The 14,634-nt window shown below is 40.4% G+C and overlaps 1 protein-coding gene across 13 annotated transcripts in view; it reads left to right on the top strand.

Moving 5' to 3' along the window:
• Positions 1-14,634, top strand: part of LOC122886766 (receptor-type tyrosine-protein phosphatase mu-like) — a 154,054-nt gene that overhangs the window by 121,421 nt on the left and 17,999 nt on the right. For all 13 annotated transcript variants that reach the window (XM_044219337.1, XM_044219336.1, XM_044219340.1 and 10 more), the window contains 3 exons: positions 2,304-2,391; positions 3,412-3,488; positions 8,210-8,246. In XM_044219337.1, the coding sequence (XP_044075272.1) occupies positions 2,304-2,391; positions 3,412-3,488; positions 8,210-8,246 (202 nt within the window). The remainder of the gene's footprint in view (positions 1-2,303; positions 2,392-3,411; positions 3,489-8,209; positions 8,247-14,634) is intronic.

Below are 14,634 nucleotides of genomic sequence, written 5' to 3'. Positions count from 1 at the left end.
TTACTACCACTTCAGTGCAATTAAAAATAGAGAGCCAGAATAGCTTAAAAAAATATATAAATAATTGTAAGTAAAATTTGAATCATTTGGAAGATAACAATAACTCAAACCGGCAATTTCTGATGCTATTCTAGTTAATTACAAATTAAGGTATGGGTCAACAAATTAATTTGTGTGTTTCATCATCGCATAGCCAAACCAACCAAATACCAAAGTTTACAATTTAGACACTGCACAACACTTAACACTTTGCAAACTTGTGTTGTATACTTTGCAAAAGCTTTATAAAGCCATATTTGATAGAAACTATAACAAAGTATTTGCATGTCCAACTTCTTCTGCACGTTGACACACACTTTGATTGAGCGAACAGTAAGCAGAAAACAAGTTTCAAATGCTTTATTAATGTTATCTTGTCATTGTATTTCACTTGTTTTCGGCTTGTTTTATGTGAAGGGAAATGTGTTGCATCTAGCCTACTGTGAGAATCCTGAAATTCTATAAGCTCCAACCGCAAATGAACACTAGTCAATTTGAATGAGTCTCCTTTTCTCACACAGTACATTATTCATTCATTCAGAAGCAACTCGCTAAACAATTCTGCTTCTTTGTGTTACCATTCTTTTTTAATTTTTTACTTTGCTATGGTGTGTATTGTACGTCAAGTGCTCTGTTGTCGCTTTATGTAGGTTTTCCCATAGTGATTGTATGCAGAGAAAGTACTATGCTTTTCACTTACAGTAAGTGGTTACAGACAAAGAAACAGCATAGCAGACAAACTGTGCTGGGACTGGAGTACAGCAGGAAGCCTGTAATTAAAAACATACTAAGTTGGATCTGGGCCAATTTGAATATTTTGAAGATGGGGATAATCTACCTGCAGATGCACTAAAATTAAGTACAACACCAACCTTTGCTACAAAATAGTTTTTACAGGTGGAGCCATCCATTGTTTTTCAATCACTGTCTGTCTGTTGAATTTTAGGTAGCCAATTATTCCCAGTATGGATATATAGCCTTTAAATTGAAAAGCCTTCATATAATATCTACCTCTTGGGACACTAACTACTTTATCACCATCATTTGTTTTTCTGAATTCAGGCTCTAAATAGCCTGAGGAATGAGACTATAGCATATGAGACAGGCAGGGTCGCTCAGTTTAAGAGAGAACTATTATAAAGTTGCCAGGTAACGCCTTTCGGCTTGAAGATGATTTGTCTTCAGATGCTTGATATTAGACCTGTATCCTTCAGAGTGACAGAGAGAACGACATTGGCCCGTGCATTTACTCAAGACATACTGCCACAGGAGGAGAGGCCTGTATAATCCATTTCTGAGACATGCTTCCATCTTCACTGGAAGGATGGGACATATTTTTAGCATATTAAAGCTGTTTCTCAGTGACATCACTAATCCTTAGGACTTCATACAGGAATATGTCCTTGCGTCGTGTCTGAAAGACCTTTATTTGGTAGAAAAACGGCCTGCTGCCTGCCCGTAGCACTGAGATGAATGAAACCATCAAGTCCTAGAACACTGATGATTGAAGACAATGCGTCCTGATCTTTCCGACTGGCTAACCACGCAAAATGCAACTCTCCAAACAATCTGTTTAACATCCGATAAATGCTCTTGAATCTTTACTTGCAGATGGTCTGCATACTAATGTATTAGCTGACTTTTCAAATGTGCATTAGCTGGCTATCAAAAAGCCAGAACAATAACATGTTTTTGTCCAGGCTAGTCTGCTTGGAGCCAACCCCACCCGCCTCTGCTGAACAGCGGTGGACTGGCAGTGGAGATGTATTTTCATAATTTGGCTTAATTGTGCCTGGTGTGCCATCAGAATGGAAATCTCCCCAGCGAGAGATGATAAATATTTCATGAGGGTAATCTGAGCGGAGCAGTTTTGATCTGCAAACGATGAGCTGGCTTTAGTTTTCCCTGTGACGAGCTGATTGAGTCCTTCAGATGAGGCAGGCAGACAGCCGCTGCGGTAGCTCCGCCCGGCAGAGCGGCGCAGGGGGAGAGGTTTGAGCATGACACCCACCGCCTCTGCCCTAATGGCACTCGCTGTTTGACACAGCTCCCCGGGATCCACCATCCTTTCTGTGTTTCATGTCTAATAATGATGTGAATATATCTCTCTCTGTGTCTTCCTTTCCATTGCCAATGTTCCCTTCCTTTTTTGTAGAGCTGAAAGAGGAAGACTGTGTTCTTTAGCCTGGTTATCATTTGAGTGCTCACACATGACACCATATTTCATCTCCCCCCTCTCTGTTCTCTATTTTCTCTCTCTTTAGAGCTTTTTTGAGGGACAGTCTGCACCATGGGACTCTGCCAAGAAGGATGAGAACCGCATGAAGAACCGATATGGGAATATTATTGCATGTGTGTACAAAGCACCTCCTGAGCGCTCATGAGTTTTTGTGTGCCATTCCCATTCTTCAGGCTGATTTATTGGCCAGGCTTGTGACTCTGGATAACTATAAGCTGCTCAAACAGAGTTTTATTATCAGCCAACGAGAGCAGCTTTGACCTTTCCAATCTACTTTTATATTCATTTTCCTGCAGTGTCTTTTCAGTTATGACAAATAAGCCGTGCAGCATATGGCACATATCATGAAGCCTCTGCAATGTTTATAAAAATGTTGAATTTGATTTCACAATTAATTAATATTACCCTTCCAAACTTGAGCAAATTTGCTGATTAATGCTGATTGGCCAGTTCATTTCACCCCCCTCATTAATCACTGCTGTCACGGAAAAACCTTGAAGATCTGCTTTTAGGGATTGTCTTAAAATTACTTTAAAGTTACATTACGTAACTTAAGAATGCAAATCATGTACGTACAATGCCACAAATTACAACAAATTCCATTTATTTGAATATGAACATAATCTAGAGTCAAGGCTGCATGGTTTTCATTTCTCAAATGTATCTGAGCATAAATGTATGTCATTATTCATAATAAGTAATAAGTAATCGTATTGTGGTTTAGCCTATAATAGTGTCTTTATTGTGTTCTCACTCCATACTCACTACTCACCTTATTTACCATTAATTGAAGGTTTATAAGTTTTTCCATCGAGCAGTTTGATACACCTATTTTCTGATTTCATATCATCAAGGTTTTAAACGTACAGCAGCATCATACAGTCATACAGGCTCAGTCACATTACATGCCTTTCATCAGCCATGTTGCATTTCTACAACTGTTTTCATTTGTGCCACAGTATGATGCCAGTCTGGTCATTCTTCGTCTCCTCCATCACCACTTTCTCTCTTTTATCATTTCTCTCTCTGTTCCTCTGTTTTACTGTCTGTCTCTCTGTCCCTCTCCCCCATTTCTTCTCCTGATGCCCTCGTTAATATGATTAATTCAATGCTGGTTTCTTCCTCTCTTCCAGATGATCACTCCCGTGTCAGACTGCAGGCCCTGGAGGGGGAACAGAGCTCCGATTACATTAATGCAAATTACGTTGATGTAAGTACACACACCAGTCAGCACCACCAACGCAAAGGTCACTGCGCTTCCTCTCGGGGAGAGAGAGGGCGCTGGTGCCGCCGTCGCGGGGGCCTGAGGGACAAAGCAGCCCCACTGCCTGCCCATCACATGCACACACACATACAGACAGAAACAGTCACACTCACACACACACACACACACACACACGGTGCCTTTATATTCAACTTTAAAGAGCTGCTGTATCACTCTATTCATTGGATATATTAAGAGGAATGAAGATCAGAGGCTGACAGCGCTGGGAGAGAGAATAGGCAAACTAGCACACAGGGGAAACTGAGGTTATAGTTTTGGACTTTGCTTTGAACAACAGCATGAACACAATGTGAAAACCAAAATGAGAAGAAAAAGGAGAGAAGTTCCATGGATGATTAATTAGCCAAGTTATAACGATGGATAAAACTGAAAAGCACAATACGGTGCCTTGAACATCACAAAAAGAAGCGTAGCAGATATATAGAAATTAGAATAAAATAAGTCAAAATTATTAGTATGGTTTCCCTAACTCTTCTGTTGCTTTATTCACATAATAATTTTGTCAGTGAAAGATTCAACAACTTCTAATACCTAGATGACAAGAAGATCATCAACAGGCAATATTGCTAACGCAAAAATGATTCATGTGAACATTTTTTAGTTTGCTACCTCTATGGTCAAGATTTGGTTAAGTTGAGGCAACTATTTTGTTAAGTTTAGGGAGATAGTGGATCGTGGTTACAAGAAACCAAAGTTGACTGTTGGTCTCCTGTGTCTTTGTACGCTAACCATCCACATTGATCTCCTCCCTAAGATATTTTGTGGCATATTATTAATAAAGTCACAAAACTGCTGCCTTTGCTTCCACAAGAGGACACTCATCATTTGCACAATCTTGTCATTGTCATGTCTGGTCATTTTAAGCAATCGAACAGGCAACCAATGTTGTCATTTTCTGGTAAGGACAGTCTTGAAAAATTGCAGAGCTGTTTTTCAGCCTCACTGTGCTTCACATCCAAATAAGGCAGCTGCCTTCTCTTCTACTGTTAGACACTGAAAACCCCTCATGGACAGACTAGTGAATCAAACTAGACACAGAAGTTATCTACAGAGGTTTTGTTATACGTCTTATCACAGGAGAGTACTTGAAGCACAGCACTTACATGCACTCAAGTGACTTAGCATACCTTTACAGTAAGTAAAAGTCATTAAAAAGTAGTGTGAGATATGCCTCCTATTGGAAACAGATCTAACCCAGTTAGCTCACACAATATAGAACCTCTTGATCTGACCTGATTTGCTGTTGATAGCAGTGTTAGTAGCAGGATGTGACCAATCACAGCAGTTCATTGGCCTCTTTGAGCAGATGCTTCCGCTCCATGTGTAATGGCCTGGTGATGTACCTGACTTCCTAAGTGGTTTTCTGCTCAGGAGAGAACTCTCACTCCCATTTTACCCCCCCCCCCGTGGTAATTTGTAATCTCTTGTTACGGCTTCAAACATAAATTCATAATGCAAGGTGTGCCACGGCAAATGCAGGAGGCTTAAATTATTTACCTTTCCCACTATTCAGTTTATGGCCCATTATGCTGCAAAAAGGGGAGCTGCGGCGAAGACTCTCACAATAGAGAGGGCCCCATTATAAGATAAGAATATACGCATATTAAAGAGGGTCCTGATTGAAAAGGATTTCCACTGCTCTGCCAGTTTCATTGAAAAAGTACTTAGTAGAAATGCAGGCAGATGGGTAATGATGTTTTTGCTCTTCAGAAAGCTTTTTAAACCATCTAGAAGCTTGTCCTGCCCAATAAACTCTTATGTGTTGAACATTTCCAACAGTGTTTGTTATTGTACTCTATTATACTGCCGATTATTTTGAGTCATGTACGAGTAAGCAGAGCCAGTCGGGTATGTTTCCTTTCTCCACAGCTGATTGAGTATTTTCATAAGCATTTAGGAAGCAAGGAAACATAGCCTGTTTTGTTTGTGTTCACATGGGGCACAAAGAGGTTTGCTAGGGTTGTGCACTATATACTGAAGTAATGCAGTGATGTGCTATAGAATTGACCATGTGCGCAGAAATCAAGTCACTCAGGTACCCTTAGCCCTGTCTCCTAACAATTACATTCATATATAACTAATTTGTATTAGCAAAATTCAATTTTTTTTAACATAGGTAGGAAACATGTTTGCAGTTTCATTTATATTGAACAAACTGCAAACCTGTAATACCTACTCCTTACAACTAAAGTATAATGGATGTTTAGGAACCCAAAGCTTCCCAACTGTTCCCTAAGCAAATGTAAGGGAGAGGTTGTGATATTGTAGCCGTGGTTAAAAATAGCCAAAGTGGACACTGGTTTGTCTTGAAGAACAAGACAGGACGTGCTGACTTTTTCAATATTACAATAATCAATCTAATAATCTTTTTAAGTAAGTGTTTTAGTAGACTGGAACCAACAACACTTTGGGATGCAAACACACACAAACATTGGTCTTGCACTTTGTATGTCCATGGCAAGATTAAGGGGCCCAGTGGCTAAAATGAGGGATGGGCCCCTACCACTGTTTGTGGTAATTTACCCTACCCTAACAGAATTTTATATAGAAAGATGCACGGTGTACATTTTGACACAGAGCCCTCTACAACAATGGTTCCCAACTTTTTTGGCTTGTGACCAATTAAAACAAATCAGTTTCTACTTGCAACCCATTGTCACAGATCATGGCAGAGCTTTGAGGATTCAACCAAAGGCAATTTCAAAAAAAAATAAAAATTCTCAGATTGTTTAATTTGAGGCCTGAAGAGGTAAAAGTTTCCAAAAGTAGACAAGAAAAATGAGAAATGAGAGAAAAGTAGAAAAAATGATAGGAATTATGTGAAAGAGAATTTTTTTTTTCTTTCTTATACCTTCAATCATCTTGTGATGTATTTTGAGATTTATCTTGCGACCCCATGGGGGGTTCCCGGCTGGCAGGATGGGCAGACAGCTAATAATGTAGAACTCACCTCAAGGCCCTTATAGTTTTAGTTTATATGGTGCATTTGTTGTGCATAATCACAAAAAACTGCAACAAATGACAAATGACCACAAAACAACTGACACAATAAATCTGGGGCTTTCGGGGCCCCTTAGGGTCTGGGGCCTGAAGTGAGTTTCTCACTTTGCCCTGATAGGGAAGAGCAAGGCTAAATTTCTACCCATTTGTGTAGCATAAGGATGTTACACTTTCTGGATCATAAAAGAAACATTGCCAGTGAACATAATAGAGTCAGCATTTACTCTGTTTTCTCCAAAGTGTATTTGGCAAAGCAAATAAGTAGTGTATATAAATGTATTTTGTAGGTGATAGGGTTGGTACCCTAGATTTGCAAAAGTGGGTTATCTAATGATATTCAGACTGAAAATACAAATTCATACCCACAGGCAAAAACATGTCATGCTGCATATTCTAGATATTCTACACCCCACTGTTACCGGAAAGAATTAATGTAAATGATAATTGTAATAAGCAATGCAGCAAAATACAGAGAGCATAACACACATTTATTCTCCTTTAGTAATTTACACATCCCTGGAAACAGCGCCTGTTCAATTAATAATTTCAACATGAACATGTCTGCGTTTATCTCTTTGTGTTGATGATGAAGAAACACTCTTATGCACCTAATGTAACATGCGTCTAAAAAGCTGCGAGTCCATTTATAGTAATCTCTACTCACCTGACAGTCACTGTCAGGGCCCTCCTTTCTTCTGTCTCCCCTCTCTAATCCGACAGCGTACTGGGCCTCCACTTTACTTGACAGAACTTACACAAGCACAAAGCACAAACAAATCTCCTCCTTAGTCCAGAGATAAAGAAGTCATTAAAAATGGAGGACAGTTGAATAGCTGAAAGAGCCCTGTGGATGAGAGAGAGAGTGAGGAAAATATCCTTTGTGTCTTTCTCCCTTCATTGGAGGAGCGTTAATCACAGTCCAAGTTAAATTGAATATGAGGGAGATAAGCAGAGCAGCAGGGGTGGGTGGAGGGGGGAGAAGACAATCAAGAAGAGGCAGGGCCTGGGAAGAGCCTTTAAGTCCTAATGTTTTGTTTCCTGCCTCATATCTCTGGAGAGAAGACAAGAAATTGGACAAATAAAACTTGAAGGGATTAGAGTAATCCGTGAGACTAGGGGGCCTATTGTGAAGATCAGTGCTGTTAGTTGTATCTTGGGGATTATCAACACTTTGGCTGCTTACTCCAGAGGTGTGCTGCATATAGAGTGTGTGATGGAGAGTGTTTATGCATCTTGTATCCAGCAGCATCCATCACTAGCTTTCAGCCATGCATTTTCCTCACAGACTTTGAAAGTATTTCTGGAGAGCGGCCTGCAGATTTCTCAAACAATTCCTGTTAAGGTGGAGCAACAGTGAAGTTCCTTTTTGCCGCAGAAACATCTGAAACAGCAACAGATGTTAACTGGGATTCCATGCAGTTTAAATCTGTTCTGTTCGGTGATGTCTGAAAAGGGTTTTGTTTGTAAGTTTGCGATGTAGAAATAAACTGAGTTTGCATGCAAGGGTCAACCTGCATTGTCAGAAAACTGACAAAATATCAAAGACATTGTGTGTTTTCTAAAAGAAATGGCCTAACCACGGCTAGTCTTTTTATGAGTAGGAAGAAAAGTGACTCCCATCTTCTTTTCTCCCACTTTTTTTTCAGGGCTACCACAGGCCAAATCACTACATTGCCACTCAAGGTAAGAATAAAAGTTTCTAGAAATTGCGAAGCACACGGGGTTGGAATGTGTGGGCGGTGAGAATTTAAGGCTGTCTGTTTGTTTGGAGGGATGGATGTGTGCAGGTGTTCGCGTATATCTCTCTGAACATCCCCATCGTTGTTTACATGCGCTCTTGCAAACTACTCTTTGATGCTCAGTCAAGTGTGTGTTCGGGGAATCTGATACTGCTCAGTGCGCACACACACACATATGCGCACACGACACACACTTACGGACCTCTGAGCGAACAGAGCAGCACGTTTTCTCTCTCTGTCTCTTTCCTCTTTCCTTCCATCTGTGGTTTGGGAGCGATTAATCAGGCAGTCTGGGAGAAAGCTGAATAAATAAATGGATTAGCTGACATGTACAGGCACATGTTGTCACTGTGTTAATCTGGCCAGCAGATTCACAGGGCGAGGAGCACTTACTGTGACCCTAGAGGTTAAGTCTGATTGATGGTTAATTGTTATGAATTTTGCGTCAAGAGCCTCACTCCCACGCAACAGGGCTGCATGCATAGGGATTTTGCGTAGCACTTTAGAGAAAAAAAATCATTGGAGGGGAAAAAAAAGGAAGAGGCGTTTTTGCGAAGAGGCCTTAATGGATTCACAATCTGCTTTGGCGGAGCTGGGAGTTGCATAATTACCTGTTTATTAGTGCATTGCTTCTCTTCCTCAGTGTCTCAATTAAAACAACCCTCTGTTTGCTCTTACTTTAGAAAGAGATGGCATACTAATCAGGCAGCGGACGCTCAGATTATCTGTCTGCCTGTACTGTATGCACAGCACCTAGTAAATACTGACCACCGAGTCAAACACTCAAAACTAAGCCGTCTGTCAAGTGCCGATTCTCTCCTGCGGGGCTTCAGTTCACAAAAACAAGCCACTTTAATCGCCGCATTCACATGGATTATTATGACTTCTATAATTGTCCTATAGTCATTAAGAGCATTCTATATTTCATTTAAAAATATGCATATGGAGATCAGAAATCAAAGAAACATTGCAAACAGAAGCCCCCTCTAAGATGAAAAGCTCGAGAAGCCAAACATGTTTCCATTCAAGTTAATTAGTCCCTGTTTTCTCATTGAGCTTGCATAATAAGTGCTCATTTTCCATCAACTGTATTGCAAGCATGATAAGGCTTTTCACAGTGTAGAGCCATCCAGTGCAAAAGAGACGAGGTGTGTGTGTGTGTGTGTGTGTGTAGAAACATCTGTATTCTCTGGGAGAGAAGGCCCTTTTATAATTCATCATCAGCTCCGGCAGACTGACAGGAAGGAAGGCTCAGTCTGCTGACACTGAGGCAAAGAGCAGCTCAAGATGATAGGAAAGCCAGACACAGACCTGTCTCTCTCAGTCAGACAAACTGCATACTGTAGCACCTGAAAAGAGCACCTGGGCATTGGCACAGTTGCTGAAAATGAGGAAGTAGTCTCTTCTCTCCCCCAGTAAAGTTTTTCAGTGAGTGACACTTCCACTCAAGTCCACTGGGACCAGCGGTAGCTCAGAAAATGATGATACCCACAATGGTGCTGGATAAGCTAAAAAATCTTTGTCATAAATTGGTTGTGGGGGTGGTTGAGGGTGTGCTTAATATGGCAGACGTGTGGGATAACGTCGTCCCCGTTCTCTTATGCTATAAACTACAATGACACTCATTAGTTTGGGGTTTATTGATGAGTCCCTTTGCTCTGTCAAGGTGACAACGGCAGGTAGAACAGCTGTCACTCCATAAAAGCCTCATCACCCAAGCTCCACTTCTCATTATGTAGGTCATTCTCTCATCCAGGGCTTTTTTGCTGCAGCAATACAACAACTGACTCTCAGTAATTCACCAGCGCCAACTGCAGCTCACCTACTTAGCAGATTGAGCGTGTGCATGCAGCTCAGCTCTCCCAGTTTGCTGCCTTGCCTCTGTCCATTTTTATGTCCTGCGGATCGTTTAAATACCGATCAGACATGAGCTTTTTCCTGGCGGAGACTGTGAATTACACTGAAGCTGGGGTACAAACAGCCCTGATAAGTCCCTGCATCCTCCTGGTGATGTGGAAAATATTCATGATGCAGGAAAGGGTTCAATTTCATCAAGCTTTCCCCTCCGGCCTTCTCTGCTCTTCCCTCCTTCACAAGCAGCAAGTGTCACCAGCAGCGCAAAAGTTTCATTATTTACAGGTTAACATCTCAAAGCCCAACGGGGGGTGAGGGGTGGGAGATAGAAAGAGAGAGAGCAAATCAATGATAAGTGAGTGTACATTATGCCAAAGTCTGCTGCATGTAATATTAATGGGCAAGAGGGGAACGTAGCCCGTGTGTTTGTCTGTGAGTGTGTATGTGTGCACGTTGCTCAGTTTTTGCGGCGTACCTGGCTGGGGGATTTCTACAGCTGTCACACTCCTTGCTTCTGAGGAGGAACAGGCCTACTCCCAAAACACAGCATCTGCTGCAGCAGCATTAGCTCTCTGACAGCTGGAAGTGAAGCTTCTACTGGTGTTCTTCTTCTGTGAAGTGCCTTCCCCAAACTTCTCCAACTAGGCTCCACACACGTCGTTCTAGAAACACGTTGTAGTTCAAGTGAGCTCTCAAAGCAATTTCTCTCCTAACCTGTGGCTACAACCTTAAGACTATAAACATTCCCTCAGTAAGGCTTCTTATCAAGATGACTTGTTTGTTTGAGGCATTGTTAATTTGTGTTTTAAGTCCTCTTTTTGTAAGTATCTTAAGACTTTTATTTTTTTAATTCAGAAATGTATTGGTGTTTTTAATTCTTTAAAAAAATAAAGCTGGTATAAAGTTAAATTTCGGATTTTGAAAATGTAATTTGCGTTGTGCAACCTGTAGTTTAAAGGAACTGTTTTGACATTTTGGGAAATGTTCATATGACCACATTCTGATTTGCCATTACTATGGTAATGGTTTGGTTAAGTTAAAACGACTAAAACTACTTGGTTAGGAAAAGATCATGGTCATGGATAAAAGAAATCAATGTTGATTGTTGGCAGGAGACAGGATGCAAACAGCGGTCTCCCATGTCAAAGTCTGCAAGACCGTCTGCCCTTATGTCCACCATAAGAGGTTTTGCGGTGCTATCACAACATTATGTTACTTCTGCCTTTGCTTCTGACAGTCAACAGTCATTATTCACATGACCACAAGAGATTGCTTGTCAGGAAAATGTAGGTCGCTTCAAATGTTTGAACCAACAATCAATGTCGTTTTTCACCATGCTTTCTCCGCATTTTTCTCTTCACTTGTGGCATTGTTTTAGATGTAAATATCACAAAAGAACCTAATTTACTACTTGTACAACTGCAGTGAACTTCAGGGATGAACTGGGAATGAAAAATGGGCCTGGACTTTTTGACTCTCACCAAACTGATTTGAAATCAAGCTATTTTTCAGTGAAGATTGGTAGAAACACAAAACATTGAGCCTTGGAACTATCCAACTTCCTTCTGACTTCTGTCAAATTGTTTGTGTTTGAGATCTATTTGTTCTTATACACCTATTCATCAAGAGCCATACTCACTTCCTTCTGACTGTCATCAAGTTCACCACTGCCCAGCATGTCCTCCTCACCTATTCTCTTTCTCTTCATGCATATGGAAGCATAAATTGGCTGGCTGAAGTTTGGCAGGAGCCTCCCATTGGATGATTTACCATATAATGCCAAGTGGTATTGTGTTACTGAAGTCCTACACACCAGCTGTCCTGCTTCTCAGTCTCCCTCTCCCAAACTTCTCAGCAGTGTGTATCCCTGTCCCTCAGGGACAAGTGTAGGAGGTAGCAGAGTGGGTGGTTCAATCAGGTTGGGTAGTTATTGGAAAGAGTGGATGTGACTGGAATTGGAGATTAAGGTCCTACAGTTAAAATTGAAACAAACCACCTCATGCAAAGCAGAGGAAATGTGGGAATACAAATGGAAGATATTGAGGAGCTTTGTTCCAAATTTCTAGATATCCAGTTGGGGTGGAAAGAAGTCAGCAGAAGTTAAATTCTCAATTTTTCAAAAATACAGCCATTATACTCTGCAAAATGTTCTTGTTTTCCAAAGAGAGACACATGAACCGGCTGGCAGTAGAAACATGATTGTGGAGATGATGGCTCATTTTGAATCATTTATCTTTTTTTAGCAAAAAGTCTCCTAAATTTCATTGCGGAGTTTGTGAAATATTTAAGTGATTTAAACAATGTCACATGAGGCTGTACTTGAGTACAGTTAGAGGATAGACAGTCAAGAACTGTTTAGGCACCATAGAAAGCAAATGAAACATGGCTTGATCAATCAAGTGATTAAAATGGTGATGGCACTTTGTTGATGCCTTGAGGGAAATTAGGTTGTTGCAGAAGATGGAAGCCAATAAGGAGCACAAACACTACAATAAATTGAAAAGGATGCTGGAGCTGCTGCAACTAGAGTCTAATAGCTTCTCCTATAAGTTATCAAATGATTACATGCAGTTTATATCCGTTTTTGCCTCAATTTGATATTTTGATTTGATAGAGATACAGACAGGAAATGAAGGGGGTAACAAGCAACAAAGGTCCCCAGCCGGTGTCTTAGCGGGGATGTTGCAGTTATATATGCATCTTAACCACTCGGCTACCAGATGCCCCCAAAACCATAAACACCAAATGTGTTTCTTCCACCAAGCAAGCAGTGTAGTTCAGTCAGATACACGTCAAGATATTGATCATTTATAGAAAATATTTATCCATGTAGATTTGGTGGAAGAGGTTTTGCTCTTTGAGGAAGTTCTCAACGAATGTGAGCAACGATGAGGATTTTGTTGGAGAGCTAATCACCCCTTAATGAACATAAATTAATCTTAGTTAAACCAGCAATACTAAAATAAAGGTTGGGCTGGTTGAGGGAGCTGCGGCAGCAAATGATATTGGTGTAAGCGTATTAGCACAGTAATAATGAGTAGTGTCAGGTTTAATGTCCACGCTGTACACCTGCATGAATATGATTTGATGTAATTAACCACGCAGCTGAATGAGCCAGTAGTCGTGAAGCATGTATGAAACAGCAGATGCCAATCAGCTAGTACAACAGCACTGATCTGCCTGAACTTAAAATGCTTAATTTAACTAATATTAGCAGTGGTTTTAGTTTTGATACTTAACTCATCTATAGTCACAAGTGTTTATCCAGAATTAAATGGAGTATTTAATATACTACATAAATATATAGTAAGTATATAGTTAAAATGGTGTTACTTTCAAGACAAATAACCCCAAAGTGTCCATGAGCAAAACAAATGATCCCAAATTGTTCCCGATGGCCAGGCCAGTGCCTTGTATTGCTGCTGCCGCCATCAGTGTTTGAATAGGTAAAGCCATTGTGAAATGCTTTGTCCTGCTTAAGTAGTAAAATGGCCAATTTACAATTGAGTAATTTTCCACAGTAAGTTCTATTTATCATGGGGGCGCCCTTGTGGCTAAGTGGTTAAGGTGCATACCAAATAATCAACCAACAATCCTGGTTCGATTTCAGCTGGTGACGTTCGTTCCTCTCCCCTTGTTTCCTGTCACCCCTCAACTGTCAACTATCGCATAGAAGCAGAAATGCCTAAAAAAAATACTTGCAATAAAATGTACTGTAAATATGTAAATCTTTTGTGAAAGTCAGTGACAGATCTTTTAAATGAAAATGTCAGTGTTAAATTTCACATCAAAACTAAGAGACTGACCAAATTTTGTCGGCCAAAAACCCTCTAACCAATAAAAGTAACTCAGGTGTATTACATGACCTGTTTCAATGGCCTGAAGGTTATTTAATTTACTTACCACATAAATGACAGGGAAGAAAGACACTACTATTTAAGTTTGTGTTTGTGCCATGTTATGTCTTAGCCTGTGTCTCTCTGTGTGTCTGCATAATTTGTCATGTCTCCAGGTAATTTGGGCCAACGCAGGAGAATGCACAACTGCAGAGATTTGCATTCACTAATTAATTTGTCAGAAGTAATTTTTTTTTCACTTGGTGCTTGATTAAAACTAATATTAATAATTTTAATTAACCAGAATAATAATTAAATTCCTATCAATCCACAATTATTGCTCAGTGAAGTTTTAAATATTGGAGGCATTCAATGGCTCTCTGCTCATTTATTTTGATGTTCACCAGACATGTTTGGGTCTGGTTCAGTGGAGAGGTTGGTGTTGAATAGATGAGGTGTGCTGTAGTGATAATTACTTTGAGCTTTGCCCCACACACACACACAAACACCCCCCACCCAGGCTTGAGCCTCGTCTTTAAACTTGTGATTTATTTTTACTCTCTTGTTCACATCTGTATTTAAGCCCTCTGCTGTAGCGTAAGCACTTTGCAAGGAATCTGTTGTAGGAAACACTATAAATAC

The sequence above is a fragment of the Siniperca chuatsi genome, linkage group LG13 (assembly GCF_020085105.1).
Source record: "Siniperca chuatsi isolate FFG_IHB_CAS linkage group LG13, ASM2008510v1, whole genome shotgun sequence".
Classification (NCBI taxonomy): Eukaryota; Metazoa; Chordata; class Actinopteri; order Centrarchiformes; family Sinipercidae; genus Siniperca; species Siniperca chuatsi.
This window is presented reverse-complemented; position numbering and strand designations above follow the sequence as displayed.